The sequence below is a fragment of the Thamnophis elegans genome, chromosome 15 (genome assembly GCF_009769535.1).
Source record: "Thamnophis elegans isolate rThaEle1 chromosome 15, rThaEle1.pri, whole genome shotgun sequence".
NCBI lineage: Eukaryota > Metazoa > Chordata > Lepidosauria > Squamata > Colubridae > Thamnophis > Thamnophis elegans.
Genome location: NC_045555.1, coordinates 11,204,945 through 11,230,409, shown reverse-complemented (window position 1 = coordinate 11,230,409; position 25,465 = coordinate 11,204,945). Strand labels below are relative to the sequence as shown.

Sequence of the window (25,465 nt, the reverse complement as noted above, 5' to 3'; positions counted from 1 at the left end):
GCCTGGCCCAGCCTGCTGAGATCTTGTTTCACATGCCAATATGTTTTGTGGGCAGGCTGCCTGTTTCAGAACACAGACAGTGCTTTAAATCCATTGCACATTCTGCAGCCTTTTCTGAAATTTTTTACAACTTCAAATTCATGATTCTTTAAGGTTTGCCAAACATTCCACGGAAGAATCAGAAAGTTAAAAGCCACTTTGCAATATCTTTCTTTGCTAAAGTTCCGTCCACCTTGAACCTAGGGCAGACCATCCTGAACAGAAATTCAGCAGCTGAGGGAAGTGGATAAATTACAAAACCAAGACAGCTCAAACAGGGGAATTTTGCCAACAAACTAATCTCAAAGTGACCCTCCATGCCAAATCCTCCTGATACTTGCAGATGCTATCCAAGCAAACTCTGCAGGAAGTTTTGAGTTAGTATATACATATATGACTGTGTATTTATAGCAATAGCAATAGCAGTAGACTTATATACCACTTCATAGGCCTTTCAGGCCTCTCTAAGCGGTTTACAGAGAGTCAGCATATTGCCCCCAACAATCTGGGTCCTCATTTTACCCACCTCGGAAGGATGGAAGGCTGAGTCAACCCTGAGCCGGTGAGATTTGAACCGCTGACCTGCTGATCTAGCAGTAGCCTGCAGTGCTGCATTTAACCACTGCGCCACCTTGGCTCTTGCATTTGGCTACCTGGAGGTTTTATCTCGAGAATTCTCCCTGAAGGGAAAGAGGAATCTGAATATTTCATTGTAAAGAGTGATACAACAGTGTTAGTGACAAGAAGGAATGGAAAAAAAACTTGTTGGAGACTTTATTGCATTAACATTTCCCTACTGAGCTTTTTTGCTTACTTCCTAGTTTCACACAAGCTGCAGGGCATCGGACTTTATATAATTATCGTCCTTTTTAACTTGTTGTATAGCTATATATACAAATATATATAAAAGCCAAGTACCATTCATTCATCACAAAATCCCCAAAACTGTGCAGCCTACAAGCTTGAAATTTGGTACGTCTCTTCCTCTTGGCTTCTAGGTGCTAGCTAAGAAAGGATTTTCCAAAATGACCCTCAGATCATTAGTATTTCTTATACAGTAATTAACATGCTCTGATCAGCGGTGAAATTCAAAAAAATTTACTACTGGTTCTGTGGGCATGGCTTGGCGTGGCAGGGGAAGGATACTGCAAAATCCCCATTCCCTCCCTACTCCTGGGGGAAGGATATTGCAAGACCTCCATTCCCACCCCACTCTGGGGCCAGCCAGAGATGGTATATGTCAGTTCTCCGAACAACTCCAAATTTCCGCTACCGGTTCTCCAGAACTCGTCAGAACCTGCTGAATTTCACCCCTGGCTCTGATGCTAAGGAGTTCTACTCCCCCTCTCCACCTGAAAAGAACTCTGTTCCAACTGCCAGTTGCCTCACATTCCATTACTTCAAATTGGCACACATTCCACTCCTTCACTCAGGAGCAGCCTGGGGCTCCTGACAGTAAAAGTCGGTACCTCACCAAAATGTCTGTACCTTCCACCTATGGAACTACTTCCGGACTCAAGGCAGCGTGAGCGATGTTCCCTTATGTGTTTCAATCACCGACCACCACTGAGCCAACGGATTGTGAACCAAATTTCTCCTACATAGCCCGATCACATAATTTCGTCGCGAAGCACGGGTATCCAGATAGTTTTGTATAAATGAGTCCCATCTTTCATTATCCTTGTTCATACAAAATGTATGTCTAGAGGTAATCCGCTCATAAGTGGCAAGTGTTCAGGTCTTCAATCCATTGAGAGAGTGAGGCAATACATTTATCTTTCCAATGTGGCAATAACTGACTTTTGGCTATAATTAGGACACAGAGTATCTATTTATCTTGCCTGGTTGTCAAATTCCAAGTATTAGGTATGTAGTTCAAAAGAATAGAATCTGAAAATTTTTAGCTTTTGTTGTACAATAGTGTTTTCATAATCCAGTACTTCCTTCCAAAATTTAATACAGAAATACAAAACCGTTGTTCTCGAAGGCAGAACTAGAACTCAGACTCCTGGTTTCTAGTCTAGTGCCTTAACCACTAGACCAGTGGTTCCCAACCTTTTTTTGGCCATGTCCCACCTAAACATCTTTAAAATCCTGGTGTCCTCCCTGTGACATATAATTCTTGCTTTACTCAAAAAGTGAACTCCACTCACATGGAGGAAGCCTAAAAGGCCATTAAATTGGTTTAAACAAGGTTCAAATTGCCCCTGTTAAAAATCAATTTGCCCCCCCTGTGGGGCATGGGCCCCATGTTGGGAACCACTACACTAGACCAAACTGGTTTTCATGACCAACTTAGTGTTCAATTAAATTCAATTTTAATTTTATATTTTTAAGCTCTATTTTCATGGACCTCTAATTTAACAAATGTGCATTATTTACAATTCACAATTATGCTTTTATTCAATTTATCATACTTGCACCAAATTTAAGTGTAGATATAGATCTCCTTCCTTCCAGCAAGCACTCCAACCTATATCTTTTCCTTTTTTGATGCATCTTTTTTATCTTTTAAGTCTGAGAGTAGGGAATGTTCTGCTAATGCATTCCAGAACAGTACTTTGTAAACTAAACTTTAGATAGAAGGAACAGAAACCATCACTACTGACATCAAACTGTAAAAATGGCTATCTGAATTTTTCCACAGAAGCATGGATAAAAGCCAATTTATCCACAGAAGTTTACTGACCTCACAGCAATAAGATTTGCAAAAGGATAAATGTGGTGGGAAGAAACCAGTGATCACACAATCCCCTTTAATGTAGATCAAGGCCATTCAAATGCTACTCTAACTTTATTGCTGTTGTTACACAGAAAATCCAGCTGATTCTTTGATTAAGTGCCAGATGAAAGCTAATTTAAAATTCCACATCTATATCATAGATCAGTGATGGCGAACCTTTTTTTGGCTCACATGCCATAAGTGGAAGGGAGCGCAAGGGGGGGCATGTGCAGGTGTGCCGCACCCATAATCCAATGCATGAGCCCCCCCAGTGAGCATGCGCACATAGCAGGCATGACCCACCCATTTTTTGCATGCTTTTTCTGCCCTCCTCAGGCTCCAGAGGCTTTATAGGAGCCTGGTGAGGGCAAAAACAGCCCCCCCTGCCACCCCGGAGGCTCTCTGGAAGCTTCAGGAGCTTCCCTGAAGCCTCCAGAGCACAAAAACCTGGCCCTACGGGCAAACCGGAAGTTTGGGAATGGACTTCCGGTTTGCTCGTAGGACCGGTTTAAGCCCTCCAGAGCCTTCAGGGCTCCGGTGGACAAAAAAAAACACCCTACAAGCAAACCGGAAGTCATTTCCGGTTTGCTCAAAGGGCCGTTTTTAGTCCTCCAGAGTTTTCAGGGACCTTCAGGAGGCTTCCCTGAAGGCTCCGGAGGATTTAAAACAGCCCTACTAGCAAACCAGAAGTGACTTCCGGTTTGCTCATAGGGTCATTTTTTGTCCTCCGGAGCCTTCAGGGAAGCCTCCGGAAGGCCCCTGAAGGCTCCAGAGGGTTTAAAACAGCCCTACAAGCAAACCGGAAGTTTGTTCCTGAAGCTCCTAAAGCCTCCGGAGGGCCTCTGGGGAGGGGCAGGGATGCTGTTTTTGCCCTCCCCAGGCTCATATAAGCCTCTGGAGCCGGGGGAGGACGAAAAATGGCTTTAAAAAAGGCTGAACTCAGCTGGCCAGTGCGTGCCATAGGTTCGCCATCCCGGTCATAGAACATTTACAACAAGTGAGATTCGTCATGAAAATATGATAAGGCCACATCTCTTGCAACACCTAAACAGAAATATCATTGCTCTTGTTCATTTACAAACACAAAAATGCTTTATACATACATACATACATACGTACATACATACAGAAATGTGCTTAATATCATATTGTAAGTCTAAATATATTTACCCATGTAATAGGCTGGATTACTATTATCCTTCTCATCTTTGCTACCACCTTCTCTTATTGGTATCATTATTATTACTGTTATTACTCTGCTGTGTATGCATGTACACTGAGAGCTTCTGCATTGGAGACAAATTCCTTGCGTATCTAATCACTTGGCCAAAGAAAGCTATTCTATTCTATTCTACTCTACTCTACTCTAGTCTAGTCTAGTCTAGTCTAGTCTTTCTTTTTGGGGAAACAGAAAGGGAAATCTTCTAAATCAAGAAGGCTTGAATGATCTTCTCTGTTTAATCCATGTTCAAAGTCTTATAAGATAATAAGCAAATTATAAAATTATTTATTCAAAATCCAATTCAAACAGTATTTCTATTTGTTCTAGCACACCACTGTATTCTACCTATCTAGAACCATTAATTTTATAGCTATTAACTTGTTCTTAGCAGATGGCCAGCCATAGTTTTGCACACCAAAGTAAGAGAGCACTTATCAGAAGTCTATTAGCCAGCAGATATTTTAGATTACTAAGACTGTAGCTAGTAACCTGTTTGCACATAAAGGGTCTTACACTACATCCCCAGCATTCTTCAGGAAACGTACCACTTTGGAAATGTACCCGTCACAATGGCTAAAACACTGCTATAAAGCAACCACATCTTCCTTGTTTAAAACCCATCTGCAATTCTAAAAAACGTAATGAAACATTTCTCATTCTGTCAAAACCTTCACTGCCAAAACCTATTTCTTTTTTTATGTGTTTGATCTTCAACCTGAAAATCATCCATAAAATTTAGCACATTTCTGGACAGTCAAATGAAACATAGGTGGTATAAGAGAAAACTAAAGGATTGATAAGACGACCTACAAAAAACAACTGACTGAGCATGGCCAACTTGCTGCGGCCAACTCTCTGTGAGTTAATTAGCCATGGCCAATTCACAGTAGGACAATTTAACAATTCAATTTAATTATTTAAAATAAATAAAACATTATTTTAATTTCTGTCATTCACATTACATTTTGTCCCTGTTTTTGCATCCATTCTTTATTGATTCTGTTCCATCATTTCTTTTGATATTAGTGTAACTCTTGTCCCTTGCGAGTTGGCTGTGGTAAGTTGGCCGTGGTGAATTATCATAGACCCAACTGAGGAACAGGGGAACCATAGATGGGCTCTTTTCAAACTGTTTCAAGACGTTACCCTTTTGGTTCCATGGGAATTACAACTTCTAATTCCAAAATCAGTTTGGGAGATGTGGCCCATATGCATATTTACATGGTTAAAAAGGATAAAGGGAAAGGTTCCCCTCGCACATATGTGCTAGTCGTTCCCGACTCTAAGGGTGGTGCTCATCTCCATTTCAAAGCTGAAGAGCCAGCGCTATCCGATGATGTCTCTGTAGTCATGTGGTTGGCATGACTAAACACCGAAGGCATACGGAACACTGTTACCTTCCCACCAAAGGTGGTTCCTATTTTTTCGACTTGCATTTTTACATGCTTTCAAACTGCTAGGTTGGCAGAAACTGGGACAAGTAACAGGAGCTCCCTCCCTCACGCAGTGCTAGGGATTTGAACCGCCAAATAGCCACTGAACCATCGTGTCCCTTATTTATGATGAAAAAACATTTTTTTCATCAAGGGTGCAATTAACTATTGATTGCCATCATATCTACCTTCAAAGAGAAATTATTCTTTATATTTGTATTTCAGATGCAGTGTAAAGGGATGAAACTTTTTAAAAGAATAAAACAATAAACATGCAACTAAAACAACTTGCATGTTTCTACCTGGCAAGTTAATGCTTGCTGTGATAAAATTAGCCAACATACATCAGGAAGATAATCAGATTTTACTTTGGCACACTTTAGAAGGTATGAAGTTTCAAAATTAATGATTAGCCAATGTTAACATCCTGATGTTTAGTTTTACTGTCTGGAAACCGCTACAGGTAGTCCTCGACTTACAATAGTACTTTTAGTGATTGTTCAGTTACGACGACACTGAAAAATGTGGCTTATGACCATTTTTCACAGTTATGACCTTTGCATCATGCCCATGAGGCAAAACTCAACAAATGTCGTACTTAACGACAGAAAGTTTGAGCTCGATTGTGGTATTGAGGACTACCTGTATTTCCTTTAGTCTTAAATAAGCCCCTGTATGTCAATATAAATATACTTATACTAAAGGTGTCATTATAAGAAGTTTACAGAGAAGTAACTTTGATACAATTTACAATGTTGGTTGCTAAATTAGAGAGTTGTTACATGAATTTTGCCCCATTGTACGACCTTTCTTGCCACGGTTGTTAAGTGAACCACTTGCAGTTGTTAAGTTAATAACATAGTTGTTAAGTGAATCTGGCTTTCCCATGACTGCTTGTCAGAGGTTTGTAATTCTAGTATATAAATAAATACTTCTGTATTTTTTTACAGTATTAGCTCTTGCAACTTTTTTCACTGTTCCCCCCTGCAATTGCCATATGAGCCCAGGAAAAGATGCAGCTGCTTTAAAGAGCTACAGGAAGGCACTATAATTGTGTTCTCATACAGTTCTTTTCCTAATTATTTTCAAAGCACTTTAAAGTTATGATTCATTGTACAATCAGCAGATGTTCAGACTTGATTTGACATTTTTATTCACCTATCAAGTCCTTCCTAAGGACCTGGGATAGGCAGTTGTTGATGTTTAATGTGTTAGTTATTATTGTTCAGCATGCAGTCAGCCAGATGTTCAGACTGGATTTCACATTTTTTGTCCACCTAAGACACCTTTTGTCCTAAGGGACCTGCAATATTATTATTATTTTATCCCACCTCTTTTGTATACATTTATTTTGATCGACTCAAGATAGCAAACTGTTCTGACCCGCTCCTCCGTCCAGTAACGAATGTCGAGACAAGCTTAACTGGAATGCCACAGCACTTTATTAGCAGGAAACCAAAACCTCAGTGGCTGAAAGCCAAGCACAACAAACAGATAAGAACCTTGGCAGCAACTCAGACTTCGACAGAGACAGATAACAGCTTCTCCAGAGTTAAGAATGAAGTTGAATCCTGCAAACCAGACTCCTCCCAGAGTCCCTCCTTAAATACAATCTTGAGAGGAGCCTAATTATAACCAGCTGGGTCCAATTATCTTTTGTAACTGCGTAGCTGTTTTCTCCGTCGATATGCCCTGCATTGCCGGGCATCCAGGACCACCTCCCTTGTCTCCTCGTCACTACTCCAAGGCCTGACGTCAGGAGCACACTCCCTTCGGCTCTCACCGCTGCTCCATGCCTCAGGCACCTCCTGGTGGCCAACCAGCCTCTCTGCACCCTGATCGGAGTCGGAATCCTGTCCAGGGTCCTCCATCTCTTCCAGAGCCGACTCATAAGGCCCCTCGCTGTCGGAGTCTGTTTGCAGTTCCAACGGCTCCTGCTGGGCCACTACAGCAAACCTACCTAATATTCCTACTTATTTTCCATCAAGATATTGTACAAATTAGATACTGCAATTACATCGCTTCTTATGCTAATCTTACTCTGTATGTGGAATTTCTACTTGCAAAACTCATAATAAAGCGATTGTGAGCAATACAAGAAGGAAGGTCAAATGTTTTGACTGAGAAATAGAATGGAATAAAATGGGCTATTTTTCTTACCAATCCATCACAATTGCTAATCGCCACTGTGGCCTCTGGCATGCCTGTGATGCCTCCTGTGGACAAGCAGTCCTGCTTCAAGGGTTCCCGAAAGACTACTTGGAAATCTTCTTGCCATTCGGCCAAAGCACCAGGAGATACCAGCTTCTGGTTGGGCTTCAAGCGGAGATGAAGTTCCTTGCCCCAAACAGTAACATTGAAGAAGTACAAGGGATTCCCAAAGACGGCTTCTTTCGTAGAGATGCTGCGAACCGTCCTGTGTCGAGTTGAGTGCTGTGCAGGAGATGGTGAGTCAGACACTATGTGTGATAGGAACCGTCCCTGGTGATCTACACTGAAGGGCACAATCACATCATATTCACTTAGCTTTCCAGACAGGAGCAACTCTAGGGAAATAAATGTAAATAGACAAACTTTAATACATTCAAATGAAACAACTTTTGCGTGTTTCTTTTCCCCCCAAATATCTACGCTTGTAATTTCAGCAACATGGAACTTTTTTCATCGGTTATAGCAAATTCTAAGAAAACTGAGTTTTGCATGCTGCCCCAAAACCGTATTTTAATTTAGCATGTGTGACCATTTTGCATTTTGTATGTTGTAGGTACCCAGGAAAAGAAAAAATAAAGGATTAAAATGGGTGAATTTTGCAATTCAGATACATTAATGCAAAGGTAGTACATTTGCAAACTCCTATGTAATTTCCCCCCCACCTCCACTCATTTTTTATGTCTCACCAGATAGGACAAAAAAAAAATGATATAGGCCTTTGACTACTGAAAATACAAAACATATTCAGCCAGGCACTACTGCATACTTTAAAGCATATTTTCACATCAAGGGCCTTTGCCAAAGTTTGTATTGTGTACATTCTTGCTTTCTGAACTGAAAAATCTCAGAAAGGCCCATTCTGTGCCATGCTACCACCCAACAATGCATTTTGCACTTTTTTTTTTCTACATTCCACACAGATACCGTTGCAACACAGCAGCAGCCATGAGGTGACCATGGTCACCGTCTTCTATATCTCAAAAATAATAAGACCTCCCCGAAAATAAGGTCAACTGCTTATTTCAGTTGGGGGGGAGAAAATAAGACCCTGTCTTATTTTCAGGGAAACATGATATGCATGCACACAGACATCACAACTAAATATTTTGATGGTGTATTGACTGTTGTACAAGCCTGTGAAAATGATGAAGAGATTGTGATTTGACTCTGATCTCTTACCCTCGTTCATATAGCAGCTGGGCATTCATACAGAAAAATGTTAGTTTTTGTTTTCAAGCATTCCCCTTCCCACTCCCATTTGTAGCCATTATCTTTGATTTACACACACCCTGATGAAGGAGATTTGAAGTTAATAGGAACTGCTGCTTCATCTCCAGTTGCAAAACCAAGTTATTTCTCCTTACAAACTTCAGTTTGCCAAGTGAATACAGTACGTTCAACACAGCAGAAGAAAATCATGCTGGCACACACTGATGCCACTTACAGCTGACATCAAGCATCCAAGCGATTCATTCTGCAACCCCCAAGTAACACATAATGTATGTACTCCAAAAGGGAGAAAATCCTTTGAAATGAAATAATCTGGCCCTCTCAATTCCTGGCAAATAAATGGGGAAGATTAAAATGCAGGTAGTGACAGATTTCATTTTCCTGGGCTCCAAGATCCCCGCAGATGGGGGCTGCAGCCAAGAAATTAAAAGATGCTTGTTCCTGGGGAGGAAAGCTATGGCAAATCTAGACAACACACTAGAAAGCAGAGGCATCACCCTGCCAACAAAAGTGTGTATACTATATAGTCAAGGCTATGGTTTTCCTAGTTGCAATGTACGGCTGTGAAAGTTGGACCATAAGAAAGGCTGAGCGCCAAAGAATTGAGGCCTTTGAGCTATGGTGCTGGAGAAGACTCCTGCGAATCCCTTGGACTGCAAGGCGATCCAACCGGTCAGTCCTAGAGGAGATCAACCCTGACTGCTCTTTAGAAGGCTGGATCCTGAAGATGAAACTCAAATACTTTGCCACCTAATGAGAAGGAAGAACTCACTGGAGAAGAGCCTAATGCTGGGAACGATTGAGGGCAAAAGAAGAAGGGGACGACAGAGAATGAGGTGGCTGGAGGGAGTCACTGAAGCAGTCGGCTGAGTTTAAATGGACTCTGGGGGATGGTAGAGGACAGGAAGGCCTGGAGGAACATTGTCTATGGGGTTGTCATGGGTCGGACATAACAGAAAAATATTGAAATACAGCAGCTTCTCATCCCAGGAAAACTATTTCTAGGGCAGATATCATGTGTCAAAATAAGATTAACAGCCTCATATTTAAACATTTAAATCAGTAAAGGTATGCTATTCTCTTCACTACCAGTTCAGTAATGGGAGCACACGCAGAAGGTCCGTGATGGGTGAGAGGAGCCTCGCAGTGGCGCCCTTACCGGTTCGCCTGAAATTGTGCGAACCAGCAGCATATCACCTCTGATTTAAATAATACATACTAATGATCAGAAAATGTCTGTCTATAAACAGAGTTCTCTTTACCCCGTGACTGGTATGCTGCAAAACTCCTGCTGTGTATTTTATTTTGCTTTATAGCCTATTGACTTCCACATCAAAAGAACACCACAAAGATCTCTAAAATGAGATCTACTATAACCTGTAACAAACCAACCAATCCAGCTGAAATCCATAAACCTGTCTAGTATGATCATATGTTTATTTTTTTTATAAAAGTTTGACACTACTGAGAAAATCTGATTGACAAGGGCTGAAAAATAACAGCCAATGGTCAAATTTAAACCTGTTCTTTATTTTCATGCCTGTCGCAAGGCAGACGATGGATTTTTAAAAGATTGGCAATCGGGTTCCCCCTTGTAATTGAAGGAAAGTCCTGCCTTCCTTTCCAGTTTCCAAACAGGAAAGCTAAAGTACCACATGAAATGTGAAGCTGGTGCCTAGAAATTTGGGGGCCAGTTCTAAAGAAAGGCTCAAATACCATTGTAACTAGCAACATCTGGCAGACGGAGAATTGTTTCCATATCTACTGGGATTAAGGTACATCCTGCCCATCATCTGGATAGGAGGGTTTGCAGGAACCAAGAAAGGCGTGCACAGGTAGGACACGATTTGTCCTTTACGTGAAAAGGCAGTTTTTCAATGACATGTAGATGTTCCAAAGGGCAGGAGCAACAGCAGAGAAGGCCCTCCTCCTGGACACACACACACCGCCAACTGGAATAATTGGGCTGACGGGAACCACAGCATGCCTCCTTTGCCGGCACGTGGCACGGACCAATCCCAGTGGGCTTAAATAGTCCCTCAAGTAACTTGGACACATACCCAGCATTTTCACTATATGGGAGTTTTGTGAAGATGCCAAGGAGAGATCCAACCTAGGAGAAATTTCCAAACAGTGAGAACTATTAACCAGTGGGAGGGGTTGCCTTAAAAAGTTGTGGATGCTTCATCACTAGAGGTTTTTAAGAAGTGACAGGACAACCACTTGTCTGAAATGGTATAGGATTTCCTGCCTGATCAAGGCAGTGGTGGGTTGCCAATTTTTTTACTATCGATTTGAGTACGTGCAACACTTCTGCGCATTCGCACAAGAGTCCGGGCCAGTGGGCGGAGCCTCCCACCACTGCTACTACCAGTTTGCCAGATCTGGGCCGAACTGGGAGCAACCCACCTCTGGTCCAAGGTCACTTCAAGCTCTATTCTGATTGATTGAAAATATACATACATACATACATGCAAACATTTCCCCTTTCTGCAATTTCAAAGTTTCCAGCTTTGCCTGTTGCTTAAAGCTACTAGGCCAAGCATTTGCTTACTTTCCAGATGTTCATATTTCGAGAATAAAAATCTCTGGCCATAAAATCGAGGCAAGCAAGCAAGGTATTAGAAGTTGTGGGTGCTTCATCACTGGAGGTTTTTAAGAAGAGATTGGACAACCATTTGTTTGAAATGGTATAGGGCTTCCTGCTTGAGCAGGGGGTTGGACTAAAAGACCTCCAAGGTCCATTCCAACTCTGTTATTCTGTTCTGTTCCATTCTCTCTCTCTCTCCCTCTCTCTCTCTCTCTCTCTCCCTCCCTCCCTCCCTCTCTCCCTCCCTCCCTCCCTCCCTCTCTCTCTCTCTCTCTCTCTCTCTCTCTCACACACACACACACACACACACACACACGTGTGTGTGCCTAAACTAGTGGTTCCCAACCTTTTTTTGACCATGCCCCATCTAAGCATTTCTAAAATCCTGATGCACCCCCCCCCCCATATAATTCTTACTTTACTCAAAAAGTGTGTAGTCTACCCACTTGGAGGAAGCCTAAAAGGCCATTAACCTGATTTCAACAAGGTTGAAATTGTCCCTATTAAAAATCAGTCCGTCCCCCCCTTGTAGGGCGTGGGTTGGGAATCACTGAAAGTAGTAGCCGAGTTACATTCACGTCCCGCCTGGGAAAGCTAAACAGGTTTGATTTCGCAGAGCCGCACCGCCACCCAACGGAGCCCGGTCTCCAAAACAGTCCCCGGTTTTGCAACAAGCCTCTTTTTTTTTCTCGCCAAGATTTGGACCGAGGCGCTCTACCTGGACCAAGCCAAGGACCAAGCCAAGGCTGCCGCCCAATTTCCTAGCCGCGCCAGCAGACGGGGCGACCTGGGCTTCTCTCCCTCGCTCCCCCGGAGCCCAGCCAGGCGATCAATTTCCTCCTCCCCCGCCTTCCTCCCTCGCACCCGTTTCCTACCTTGGATTTTGCCTTGCCTGCCGGAGGCTGCCCAGCACCGCCGAGGCATCATCACCCAGGAGAGCATCGCCACATAAAAGACCAGAGAATCCATCGGTTCGCCACGCGCCCTCCGGCCGTTCCAGAGCGGGGCAAAAGTAAAACTGGCTGCTTCCGACGCCCGCTGCGTTTTCTCCCCTTCCTTCCTTCCTTCCTTCCTTCCTTCCTTCCTTCCTTCCTTCCTTCCTTCCTTCCTTCCTTCCTTCCTTTCCCTTCCTAGCTCTCTCTTTCCTTCTTTTCTATCTTTCTTTCCTTCTTTTCTCTTTCTGTTTCTTACCTTCCTCTCTTTCTTTCCTTCCTCTTTCCTTCCTTTCCTTCCCTCCTTTCCTTCCCTCCTTTCCTTCCCTTCTTTTCTTTCCTTCCTTCCTTTCCTTTCTCTCTCTTCTTCCTTCCTTCCTTCCTTGCTTCCTCGCTTCCTCGCCCCCCTCCGCCGAGCCGGCTGGCCCCTCAGCACAAGAAGCCCCGCGGGAGCAGGAGCCGCTCCGCCAGCTGGTCCTCCCGGCAGCGCACTGAGCTTGAGCCGGGACGCGTCCCTTCCATGCAAGGCGAAACCGCCGGGGGCGGAGGAGGCGCCGCTTTCCCGCTGCAAGGCTGAGGGGAGCCGCGGGGAGGAGAGGGAGGGCAGGGCAGGGGAGCCGGGGAGGCCCGCGCGCGCGCTCCCGGACGGCCTCCTCCTCCTCCTCCTGAGTGACAGCCAGGCCGGCAACCTGACCCGCAAGCGACGGAGCGTGGGGTGGGAGGGGGGGATCTGGGGAGACCTCCCCGCCTCTCCCCTTTTCTTTCCCGGGAGCGCCGCCGAGAGAGAGGACTTTCCATTGCACGTGGCGCTTTCAACGCGGCTCGTCTTGCCAAGGGCCAGTCCCCGAGCCAAGCGCCACCTCTTGCCCGGGCCGCCCGCGGAAGGGTCCCGAGAATTTACCTCAGGGGGTCCCAGAGGCGCCCGGAGGCGGGAGGGAAAGAGGACGCTGCGCTCTTCCCGCGCTTTCTTTTGCGCTGCTTCCTCGTGGAATCCTATCTGCCTGGGACCTTCACTCAGCGCTTCCCGAACGTTTTCCTTCAATCCCCGAAATGCTTGTTTTGTTTGGTTAAATTTATGCAGGTATTCCTCGGCTTACGACCCCCAGTTGATCCCAAACTTTCCTTTCCTAAGCAAGCCAGCGAAATGACTTTTGCTTCGTTTCCCGACCTTTCTTGCCCCACTTGTTAACCGAACAGGTTGCAGTTGTTAAGTGAGTAACAGGGTTTTTGAATGACTCTGGCTCATGACCTTATGATTCTTGATAATGTATCTTGTCTTTTTATGTACACTGGAAACATAGGCACCAAAGACAAATTCCTTGTGTGTCCAATCACCCTTGGCCAATAATTATATTCTGTTCCATTCTATTTCTATTCTTTCCTTGTCAGAAGGTGATCAGTGGGACAGTGTAACCATCATATGTTGCCAAACATCCAAATTTCGATCACGTGGCCACACAACGATCATAAGTGTGATTGTAGTCATGAGTCGCTTCATTGATTTGGGTCACTAAAAGGATGGTTGTAAGTCAAGAACTAGCTGCATGCTGTCCATCTCTCTGTCAAATGACAGCTTCCAACACCAGAACGTTTTTAGTTAAACGTCCTTGTTTTGACGGGGAAATTGGTCTGTGTGTGGTTACCAAAAGAAAGACCATTTTTTTACCCAATTCTGGGTGACTTGTTCAGGGTTGGAGACCACGTTTAATGAAATGTGGAACAGGTTGCTCCAAATTGCTTAGAAGGTTCCTGTAGAACAGTAATGGTGAACCTATGGTAATTGTGCCAGAGGTGACACGCAGAGCCCTCTCTGTGGGTACATGCGCCGTCGCCAGCTGCTCTTCTAGTATCTGGAGCACACATGCACGCCGGCCAGCTGGTCTTCATGGGCACCTGAAAACGGCCTGAAAAATGCCCCCCAAAACAGACCTTTTTTTACGCCATCACCAGCTGTTCATCTGGTTTCCAGTGCGAACATGCATACCGATCAGTTCATCTTTGCAGGCGGTGGAGCATCTGAAAACAGCCAAAAAATGTCCCCAAAACGGCATATTTGGGGGCGTTTTTGGGCTGTTTTGGGGGGCTGTTTTGGGGGCTGTTTTCATGCCGTTTTTCAAGCCAAAAACAGCCTGAAAACAACCCAAATACGGCCTGAAAAGCAGTCAAAAACGACCAAAAAAACCAGGCATGTGCGTCCCGGCCAGCTGGTCTTCAGGTTTCCGGTGTGCACATGCAAACACATCCCAGTTTGGGCACTTAGTGCCAAAAAGGTTTGCCATCACTGCTGTAAAAGGAGGAATGGCAGAACCTAGAACCGCTACATAGCCACAAATCCAGCCCTTGAATTTCTTTGACCCTTTGATATAATTCCAAGCAGGTGCTAAACATTAACTGAGAAGATTCCTGTGCATAGGCTTTTTAGCAATATATCAGTTTAACTGCACCTTCACAGGTAGTCCTGGTCTTTCCCAACTGATGGGAAAGTCAGGAGATGTTGCCACAGAGAAAGCAGAACAACTTACTTTCTCTAGTATGTCTATCAAGGGAAGGTTTGTAGCATTAAAGGATGTGTGGAGCTACCTAGTTTTTTAAACTATCTTTTGCCTGAAGGAGGAGGGATCTCTGTGTGAGAGTTGCTCTAGTTGTGATTTGGGATGATTACTCCATTGCAAATTTAGATGGTGCTCATAGTCATTAGTTGGACAGAATAACAGAAGAAGAGAGATGGAAAGGACCTTGGAGGTCTTCTAGTCCAACCCCCTGACCAGCTAAGGCACCTAGACCATCTTGACTAAGTATATACATTTAATAAATAAATGGAGATCTGGTTTGTATTAGGATGGGAAAACACCAGGAAATCTCAAAACTTTAGTCAACTAAAGAAAAATGGGCACAGCAAACTAATCTTTAAAAGAAAATCAAATCAAGGCGGCTCATCTGATCTTGGTATCTTGTGTATTTTGGCAAGTATATAATGAGCATGAATATCAATTATTTTGTATATTTTCATAAAAGCCCCAGCTGCATGAGGCAATTACTCCTGTTGAAACACAGAGTTAAGTAAGTGTGAATAGCTTATATCCCAATCCAGAAAAAATAGAGCTAAGCCAAACTTTTATGATTTTTTTTCTTTTCTTTTACCGTTTTTCCTTAGGAAAAAAGACCACCTAGCAGCATTTCTCCTCTTTATAGATATTCTTTTCTCCTCCCTTTAGACAAATTCATGGAAGGCCCCCCCCCCAATATCTCTGCCCACAAATTTATCGACATTTCTTGATAAATGGGCACAGCTGGCCCAAAATATTTTCCAATGAAAATCAGAGGAGCAAATGGCAACCATTAAAGTCCAATGGAATTTCACCACCACCCTCTGCCCACCATTTGCCCTGTGAGCCAGAAGACCCTACAAATGTGTCTTTCAACACATGCCATAAATTATTCCAACAATCTGCTGTTTGGTAGCAACCAAACATAGTTGAGAAGGATGCTTCATTTTTCCCTCTTATTTTGGCTGGTGCTATAGACAGGATAACTATCTAACCCAGAAATCCCCAAACACATCAGTATGAGCCTAGAACAAAATAATTTATCTCAGCCTTCTTCAACCAGTATGAGAGAACTTGCTGCAGCCAACTTGCCACCGGACAATTTGCCAAATACAAAACTTACATTAATTTCAAAGAAACGGTGGCCAATAATAATAAACTCAAGGCAGACATACCAGAGTTACAATAATTTTGATAAAATGTCACCGATAATAAAAAATAACTAAAATAAATTATTAATACAGGGTTGAATTGTCCTGCAGCAATTTGTCCTATGACGAGTTGGCCATGGTGAGTTGGCTGTGTCTAATTGTTCTAGACCTAGACAATTCTCAATCTATTGCTGGATTATTGGACTGGAGCTCCCTTAGTTCCTTGTGGATAGGCGGGGAATTATCCTAAAGATAAAGAGAGGTAAAGTGCCTTAATCATTACCATTTTCAGCAACAAATGCAACTCATGTCCTCTTCTGGGATGTGAGCAACAGTTGCTGCCAACCATTTGTTCCAGCTTGACCAACGTAGAAACCAATTTATTATAAGCACATAAGGAACCCAATGTTCTGACTGAGGCTTCCCAAGAGCATGAAGCAAACTCCTTGTCTCACCAAAAACCCTTTATTAATTTGCTGTGAATTCTGCTCATTCACATCCAGCAACGTCTTTCAAGGGAGGATTTACAGTCACAGACCTTATCTGGCTTGGAGAGCTGCCAGGCCGATATCTACAAAACTTGGCAAGAAGCCTCAGAGAGTCACATTCATTGACCACCTGTGTCCTTACTCCCAAGTCGACCCCTGTTCTTTAGCTGTTCCCTTCGTCTGGCAACTCTGCACATGCAGAAGAGGCTCCAGCAGTTCATCTGCCTCACTGATGTCTGACAAACTAATTAAATTTGTTATGCAAGTGACTGAAATTACAATCAAGTTGCAGTCATGTGTTTGCACACATTCTTGAGAATAATCCCTATTTAACAAAGGTTGCAGTCCTGAGTAACTGTACTGAGTGCAAGCACCAGTGAATTCATTGTGGCTTCTTTATGAATAAACTGACATAAGATTATTTATTCATTATTTAAATGTGCTTGGAATTAGAATAGAATAGAATAGAATAACAGAGTTGAAAGAGACCTCGGAGGTCTTCTAGTCCAACCCCCTGATTAGGCAGGAAACGCTACACCACTTTAGACAAATGGTTATCCAATATCTTAAAAACTTCCAGTGTTGGAGTATTCAAGCTTCTGGAGGCAAGCCGTTCCACTGATTAATTGTTCTAACTGTCAGGAAATTTCTCCTTAGTTCTAGGTTGCTTCTCTCCTTGATTAGTTTCCACCCATTGTTTCTTGTCCTATCCCCAGGTACTTTGGAGAATAGCTTGACTCCCTCTTCTTTGTGACAGCCCCAGAGATATTACAACACTGCTATCATGATCCCCTAGTCTTCTTTTCATTAAACTAGACATACTCAATCCCAGTGTCCTAAATCTCATTAGAGGTCCAGGATTTAAAAGTTTTGATTCTAATTGGAGATGCCAGGGTATGAACTTCCCAGAAACAAGGCATTGTCGGAAATGCTTTGGCTTGGCTCTGTTAAAACCAAGTATCTGTGAGTTTGGGTGTCTAATGGAACCTGCAATTGCAAATGTTCTCCTCTTAAATCTGGGTGCTATTGCCTTGCCTTGCTTGGATTCAGTGTGCAAATTGGGGTTCTCCTGAATCAACACCTCCTGTTTGGAGAACTGGTAGCAGATGGCAGTTTTGCAAAATTCATTCTTGTCCCACATCAGTTGTCCCACTTCCTGAACTGGGAACTGCCTTAGTTACTTCCCACATGGATTACAGATAGTCCTCACCTTACAATGATTCATTTAGTGATGGTTCCAAGTTACAACAGCAGTGGGGAAAAAATGACTTAGGACCATTTTTTCACTTACAACTTTTGTAGCATTCCCATGGTCACATGACCAAAATTCAGTCATTTGGCAAATGATTCATATTTATCACATATTTATGTTCTGGGGTCATGTGATCCCGTTTTGTGATCTTGTGATAAGCAAATTCACAGGGGATTCACTTAGCAACTGGGTTATTAACCACTGCAATGATTCCCTTAGCAGGAAAGAAAGATCGTAACATGGGGCAAAGCTCACTTAACAAATGTCTCTCTTAGCAACAGAAATGTTGGGCTCAGTTGTGCTTGTAAGTCAAGGACTATCTGTCCTGCAAAGCAGTGTACAAAGAGTTGTCCTTGAAAATGATCCAGAAGCTTCGATCGTTCCAGAAAGCAATACACACAAGTAGTTATAGCCATCCTTCATTATATCCATGAAACACTTCTATTCTGCAAGTTGCATTGCCTCCAGGCTTCTTAATTTGTATTTGTATTTATTGCACATTTGCACATTAATGCAACTCAAATTATTGTATGAAGCCCTACATGATGTGGGACCAGATTACTTGCAGGACTACCTGTTCTCCAGGCTGTTGCTCATCCCACAGAGAGAGGATATATATACTCCAGGTCTCCATACCGGAATAATGTCTTCTTATGTAACTCAGGAGGAATTCCTTTCCCTTGGTGATCCTGCCCTTTGGAATGATCTTTACCAGGATGCAGTTGGACTCAACCTTACAAGCCTTCTGAAAGGTGGTTTCTCCCTATCATTTCCCCCAAGCCTTGAGGTAAGGATGATTGGAATTCCCAATGTAAACAATTTTTGGAGATTTCACTTTGCATCTCCTTGGCATTTTACTGAAATAAGTCATTTTGTATTGGTTGATAATCTCTCTATGGAGATTCTCAGTCATTCAGGTCATAGTTGTCCCAACTATGGGACTTCAATCAGTGGTGGGTTTCAAAAAAAATTGGAACCTCTTCTGTAGATGTGGCCTGCTTTCCGGGTCCACTGGTGGAACCTCTTCTAACCAATTCGGTAGATTTGACGAACCGGTTCTACCGAATAGGTGCAAACTGGTAGGAACCCACCTCTGGTTTCAACTGGATGTTCTTGTTTTTCTTTGAAGATATTTCACTTCTCATCCAAGAAGCTTCTTCAGCTCTGACAGGATGGTGGGGAATGGAAGGATTTATAAAACCTTTCAGCAGTTCCAAGAAGACTCCATATTTATTTGCACTACTCAGGTGACCCTGAGGACAGAGATAAACTTCCAAGTGGACTCAACGACCCTCTAAAAGGATGCAAATCACCAACTGTCCATAAGGACTATAAATCCTTCTATTCCCCACCATCCAGTCAGAGCTGAAGAAGCTTCTTGGATGAGAAGAAAAACAAGAAAGTCCAGTTGCCTCTTGAAAATGCACCTTTGAGTATTGGTTGAGTATGATTTTTCTCTACAGTATCTCTTTTCCCCCTTTTATTACTGCACTCAGAGTCATGTTTTTTGATTGGGGGAATCCCATGAATGATTAAATAAACAGTGTTATCTGTCAGTGAGCTCCAGCCCATACTTTCAAGGAAGGAAAATGTTCTCCCTTCTGTATGACAGAGATTTTCCTTTTCATGTACAGCACAATAATGTGTCAAGCCTTGACAACATCTGTTTTTGCACGATGCAAATCATGCATAGTGAAGGATCATTGCCATACGATATTAAGTGCAAACAGTTGCATGAGGAGGAATAGTTGGAGAAGGGGTGGTTCCTGGCAGCCTAAGAGGGTTTTTGCAGCTCCTAAAATTATAACTACCAAAGTGAACAGTCAAAAATAAAACATGATGGAGTATCAAATCTGTTATCAATTTTATGGGCTATAACTCTTTACAAGGAACTCTGGTTAAAACTAGGATTTTATGGAAAATTCATAATGCTTCTTTTACCTCCAGTATACCACTAGATTTGTTCTGGCCTTGCCATAGTAAAATCTCCCAAACTGATAGATATGTTGGACTATATCTTCTATTATTCCAGTTAGCATGTTCAAAAACTGTACAAATTGCATTATAGATAGTGTTGTGGCCCACCAATGGCCAGCAGAGCTGGCAGCAGATTCGGACAGTGAGGCGGTTGGGGAGGAACTTAGACCAGTCCTGGAGTCTGGGGAAAGCTCTGGCAAGTGCCCTGTCTGGGGTCAGGGCCATTTGACAGTTATCAGCTGCCTTTGGAGTCAGACTTCGGTGAGGCAGACAAACAGCTGGAGCCTGTTTCCACTGTGTGCATGTGCAAAGTTGCCAGAAGAAGGGAACAGCTAAGGAACAAGGGTTGACTTGGGAGTAAGACCACAGGTGGATGGTGACTACTCCCGTAGGGAATAAAAGAGGACCGAAAGGAGAGGGGTGTTTGCAGGAGACTATTAATTCATTGTTGCATTCTTGCTAAGTACTCAGCTTCGTGCGGCTGGGGAAGCCTTGGTCAGAACAGGTAGTTCTCAACTTAGGACCACCATTGGGGGCAGAAGATGGTTTGTAAATGAGTCATACCTGATTTTATAACCTTTTGTGCTATGGTTGTTAAGCAAATCACAGCAGTTAAGTGAAGCATGCAATTGTTAGGCAAATCTGACTTCCCACTCAACTGTGCTTGTCAGAAGCCAGCTGGGAAAGTTGTGAATGATGATTACATGACCTCAGGATACTGCAACCATCACAGATAGATGCCGGTTGCCAAGCAACCATATTTTGAACACGTGACTGTGGAGATAATGCAATGGTCATAAATGTGAGGACAGGTTATAAGTCATGTTTTATTACCATTTTAACTTTGAACAGTGGTGGCTCAGCAGTTAAAATGTTGGGATTGTTGGTTGGAAATGTTTGAGACCCGAGATCCACACGATGGGGTGACTCCCGTACTCACCTAGATCCTGCCAAACTAGCAGTTCAAAAGCATGCAAATGCAAGTAGATAAATAGGAACCAGTTTGACCGGAAGGTAACAGCACTCCATGACATCATTCTGGAAACATGAATGTCTTTGGACAACACTGGCGCAATGGCCTTGAAACAGAGATGACCCCCCCCCTCAAGTCGACAATGAGTAGCAAGATAAAATCCACAGGGACTCTTTTTAACTTCGAACAGTTGATAAACAAATGGATTATTTATATAAGGGGTGTCTGGGGGGAGAGATTTTCATGATAGAATGGAGTTTTCAAACTGAGACATTTAAAAATGGATCCATCAATCAAGCATCCAAGAGGACTGTAGGTTCCCTGCAAGAAGGTCTTGTAATATACTGAAGAAAAAGAAGAATATGATGTTCCATAGATTACTAAACTACTTTGCTTCCTTTGAGAGATGATAAGTATACTGTAAAACAGCTGAGGGCACTTTTGTAACATCCAAAAATTGAAGTCCTACTCAAGACCACCCAGAAAGTTGCAGAACAAGAGATGTGGTTGCAAATTCAGTAATTACACTGTAATAAGAAGGAAATGCCTGTGTTTTTCCTCGCTTGTGTCAATTACTAGGCAAAATGATTTATAATAAAATGACTGCAAACTAGCATTACAGATTTTCCATCCTTGAGGCAGGGATGGCACAGAGAACCATGCCACTGACTATCTTTCTTGATTCAATTATAAATTAGTACCGAATGGTAAACATAACTCATGAAGAGTTTCAGAAGAAGGAAATCCGCAATTGCTGGCTGTTACTGATGTCCTATCTTTGTGATGGCGAACGTATGGCACTCGTGCCAGAGTTGGCACACAGAGCCCTCTCTGGGCACACGCACTGTTGCCAGCTGCTTTTCTGGTTTCTGGCATACACATATGCACTGGCCAGCTGGGTGCTGGAACACCGGAAAGCAGCCTGAAAATGGCCCCCCAAAATGGCCAAAACCAGCCAAAAAACAAGTTGTTTTGGGGCCAGTTTTCGGGCTGGTTTGGGGCCATTTTCAGGCCATTTTTGGAGCGTTTTCAGTCCGGTTTTGAGAGCTCCTGAAAACGGCCCAGAAAACGCCCCCCCAAAACAGCCTGTTTTTCATCCAGATGCTTTCCCAGTTTCCGGCACACGACATCCGCACCAGCCAGCTGGTCTTTGGATTTCTGGAACGCACATGTATGCACATGCACACGCATTCTGGTTTGGACACTCGGTGCCAAAAAGGTTCGCCATCACTGTCCTATTTCCTGCAGCTTGGGAGGCAGAAACTCAAGCCATTGTCAGACAGCAGCAAAGCATTAGGCTTTCCTCTGCCCTTCTGCTGCTATCTAGTGGTCATCTGGGCTATTGCAGCCTGTGAGATGATCCAAATCAGATCCTGAGGTTTGATGGGAAAATATTTCACACTTTGAAGGTTATAAATACGATAATAAATAATACTCTTGCATTGCCTATCTCTACTCCTGCTTTATTCTGCATGCTTGACTTGTGCCTCTTTCAACAAAGCTATAATATGGCAGAATTATATCTATAGTATTTCCTCCTTTTCAAATGAAACCAGATACTGAAAAAGGGTTGAAGCTTCTCATCAAAATGAAGAGTGGAAAGCAAGTATGTTGAGTGTCAAATGCTGGTAGGCATATCAAATTAGACCATGGCATTTTCTTTTATCTTTAAGATCTTTTATGGTCGTTAAAAGACCCACCGAAAAGCTGCTAGCACTATCCTCCATGAACGAGAATTACCTCATCTCCCAAATATGCAAAGCTAGGATTATATTGGAATGGAAAATATTTATGGCTGTTCCAACAGCAGAGCGAAAGAAGGGTCCCACCGCCTCTTCTTTAGACAGAAGTACTACAACTGTGGAGAACGTTATCTTTGCGAGCAGTTATTTTCAAAATATGTTCCATGGAGGAACTTCTTAAAGGATGACCAGTTGTCAGTTGCTCTTGGGAAACCAAAGGAAGAGGATGCACAGCTGGTGTATTTTTTTTTTGGCCTTCAATTGTCATGACCTTCTCAGAAAAATCTTGAAGTGGAGAACAAAACCAGCATAAAGTCTGTTGGGTCTAATCGTGAAGACTGAGGGCCTCATACAGATACCATAACTGAGCCTGTTCTAATTCTGTTGGTCTGGACATCTACTCTGATAAAGCTCCAAGCCTTCAGTGGTACCACATTGAACATTCGAAGGACGAGGGCTTTATGAAGAAGTTGAAAATCAAGAGGTACTTCCAAGTGACCTTATATCCTGATTCAAGACAATTTGGTTGTTGTTGTTAGTTGCAAAGTCGTGTCAAACCATTGCAACCGCATCGACAACGTTCCTCCAGGCCTTCCTGTCCTCTACCATCTTCTGGAGTCCATTTAAGCTCACATCAACTGCTTCAGTGACTCCATCCAGCCACCTCATTCTCTGTCGTCCCCTTCTTCTTTTGAAGACAATTTTAACCAACTAGATATAGATGGAGATGAAGAAACATGCTGTTACCCACCAGGTATTAAAACAACAACAACTACACACAGTCTTTTCTATCTTCTGAACTTTGACCCTGACTTCCTGACAACATCTTGCTGCTCAGTAAGGCTATTAGATAGGGTGAACAGACGAGACAGGACTCAAGCTTCAATGACAACAAATATCTCTTTACTAACTATCTCTTAATAACTATGTACAGATCCTGCTCTGGCCTGTCTGACAGCTAGCCCTTTTATAGGGAGCTGTCAGATGGCTCAGCCAATCAGCTTTGAGTATTTTCCCGCCAGAATGGAGGACCTTAGTGGAGCCTATTGCTCCAATCTCTATATGTAACAAAGGCTAAGTACATTTTTAAGAAAACCCATAAGAAGACCTTGTGAGGAAACCTGAAATAAAGTCTTCTTATTTTAATATTCAGCAGAAAGGTTCATTTGAAATACAAAGCAATTCTTCCAAAATCTTTTTCAAAGCATGCAGAGTTTTTTCTGTCCAATCCTTTAGTTTTGACACCCTTGCTTTGTTTAATCCCTGGGCTATTGCTTGGCCTACTAATTCTTGTGATGTGTGGGGTTAGATGATTCAATTGTGGAACATCTGTCTGTGCTTTTCTTTGGAAATCTGAGAGGACAACAGTCCATAAGATGTGTTGGGACAAAATGAACTGTCCTTAGATGAGATATTTCTGATAAAACAACTGAGAAACAAAAAGCAGGGCGGGAGGGCAGGAAAGAGATTTGTTAAAATTTGAGGAGAATAATATCCCTGTTCTCAGTAGATTGGTCTTTACATAGTCCTTTTTTGCTGAAGAATTTGAGGGGAATAATATCCCTGTTTTCTTTGTGGCTTACCTAGAAATAAATAATCTGGAATTCACATCTTTGTCACCTTCTAGCTGGGCTACTGTAATTCACTCTATATGAACTGCTCTGAAAATCCGTCTCAACAATTCATCTGGTGTAGAGTGTGGTTTCCGATAATAATACCCTGTTTCCCTGAAAATAAGACTTCCCCGGATAATAAGCCCAATTGGGCTTTTGAGCGCATGTGCTAAAATAAGCCCCCCTGAAAATAAGCCCTCCCCAAAAATATTGCAACACAGCAGCAGTCATGAGGTGACCACACTTGCCGCCTCCTGCACCTCAAAAATAATAAGACCTCCCCAAAAATAAGGCCAAGGGTTTTTACATCTTCTCTTGGGCTTTGAACTTGAACTTCCTGTTCCTGTGCAATAACATGTATTCTATTGGCTGTTGTCAGACTCCCATGGTGCCATGTACAAATCCTAGGTGTTTGTCTGAGCTACATTTGGTTGAAGTTTGGCTGATGCAATGAAGGGGCTTGTTGGGCAATTCCTATTGTGGTTTAGGGCTAATCCTGCTTTATTGTTGTTGTTGTTCTTGTATCAGGGACACTAACACACCAAATATCTTTTGACTGCATTGAGGGGGGGGGGATGACCCAAATAAATAAGTAAGGGGTTTCTCCTCTTTTCTTTATAAAATGCCAGATTGGCCGACAAGCATGCTACTTTGCTAAAGTACAAATACTGATAATCATGGACAACACTGTGCTAACTTTTCATACCATCTGTGTGGGCTTTTTCTTCTTTGCTATGTTTCAGGGGTATCAAAACAGCTGAGCTAAGATCCAGTTAAACAGCAGAGTTTCCAAACTGTGCTACCACTTAGCCGAGCGCATTTGGAAGGAAAATGAAATAAAAGGGAGCCGTGGCTCAGGGATTAAACTCTGAGGCAATGGGGACTCCACCAGGAATAGATCAGCAGGAAATTTAAAAAAAAGAAAGAAGATCTGAAGCAGAAATAAAAATTCTAAGGAATAGGAACTGGAGAAAGTACCAATTTGGGGACAGATGATGTCCCTCCATAGCATAGGAATTTCCAGAGGAATTAATACAGAAGCCAACATCAGATAAACAAACAAGATACTATGTTTTATTAATGTTCATTTGGGAAGAAATGCACTTTAAAAAAACATGTTGTATCAATTTCTCAGTGGAAACTTTAAAATGAAAAATCTGACCTGAATTTTGAATATTATAGCTACTACCTGCAAAGGCTCCTGGATTGGGTCTGAAAGGTGAAAGTGGAAGCACTATACTCCGTCCCATATTTGGGTAGACCAGGTTGCTCTGACCAGGTTGCTTCACCGAAAAAATACTTATTGAAGGCTAACTCTGCATTCCCACTGCCAGGAGTTCGATC

The 25,465-nt window shown here is 42.9% G+C and overlaps 1 protein-coding gene across 1 annotated transcript in view; it reads right to left on the bottom strand.

Annotated features, from left to right (window-relative positions):
- The window catches only part of ADAMTS14 (ADAM metallopeptidase with thrombospondin type 1 motif 14), an 81,954-nt gene extending 69,426 nt beyond the window's left edge, over positions 1-12,528 (bottom strand). The window contains exons 1-2 of the mRNA XM_032232094.1: positions 12,323-12,528; positions 7,577-7,962 (exon numbers count right to left, since the gene is read on the bottom strand). Of these exons, the coding sequence (XP_032087985.1) occupies positions 7,577-7,962; positions 12,323-12,416 (480 nt within the window). The 5' untranslated portion in view covers positions 12,417-12,528. The remainder of the gene's footprint in view (positions 1-7,576; positions 7,963-12,322) is intronic.
- Between the last annotated feature and the right edge of the window lie 12,937 nt (positions 12,529-25,465).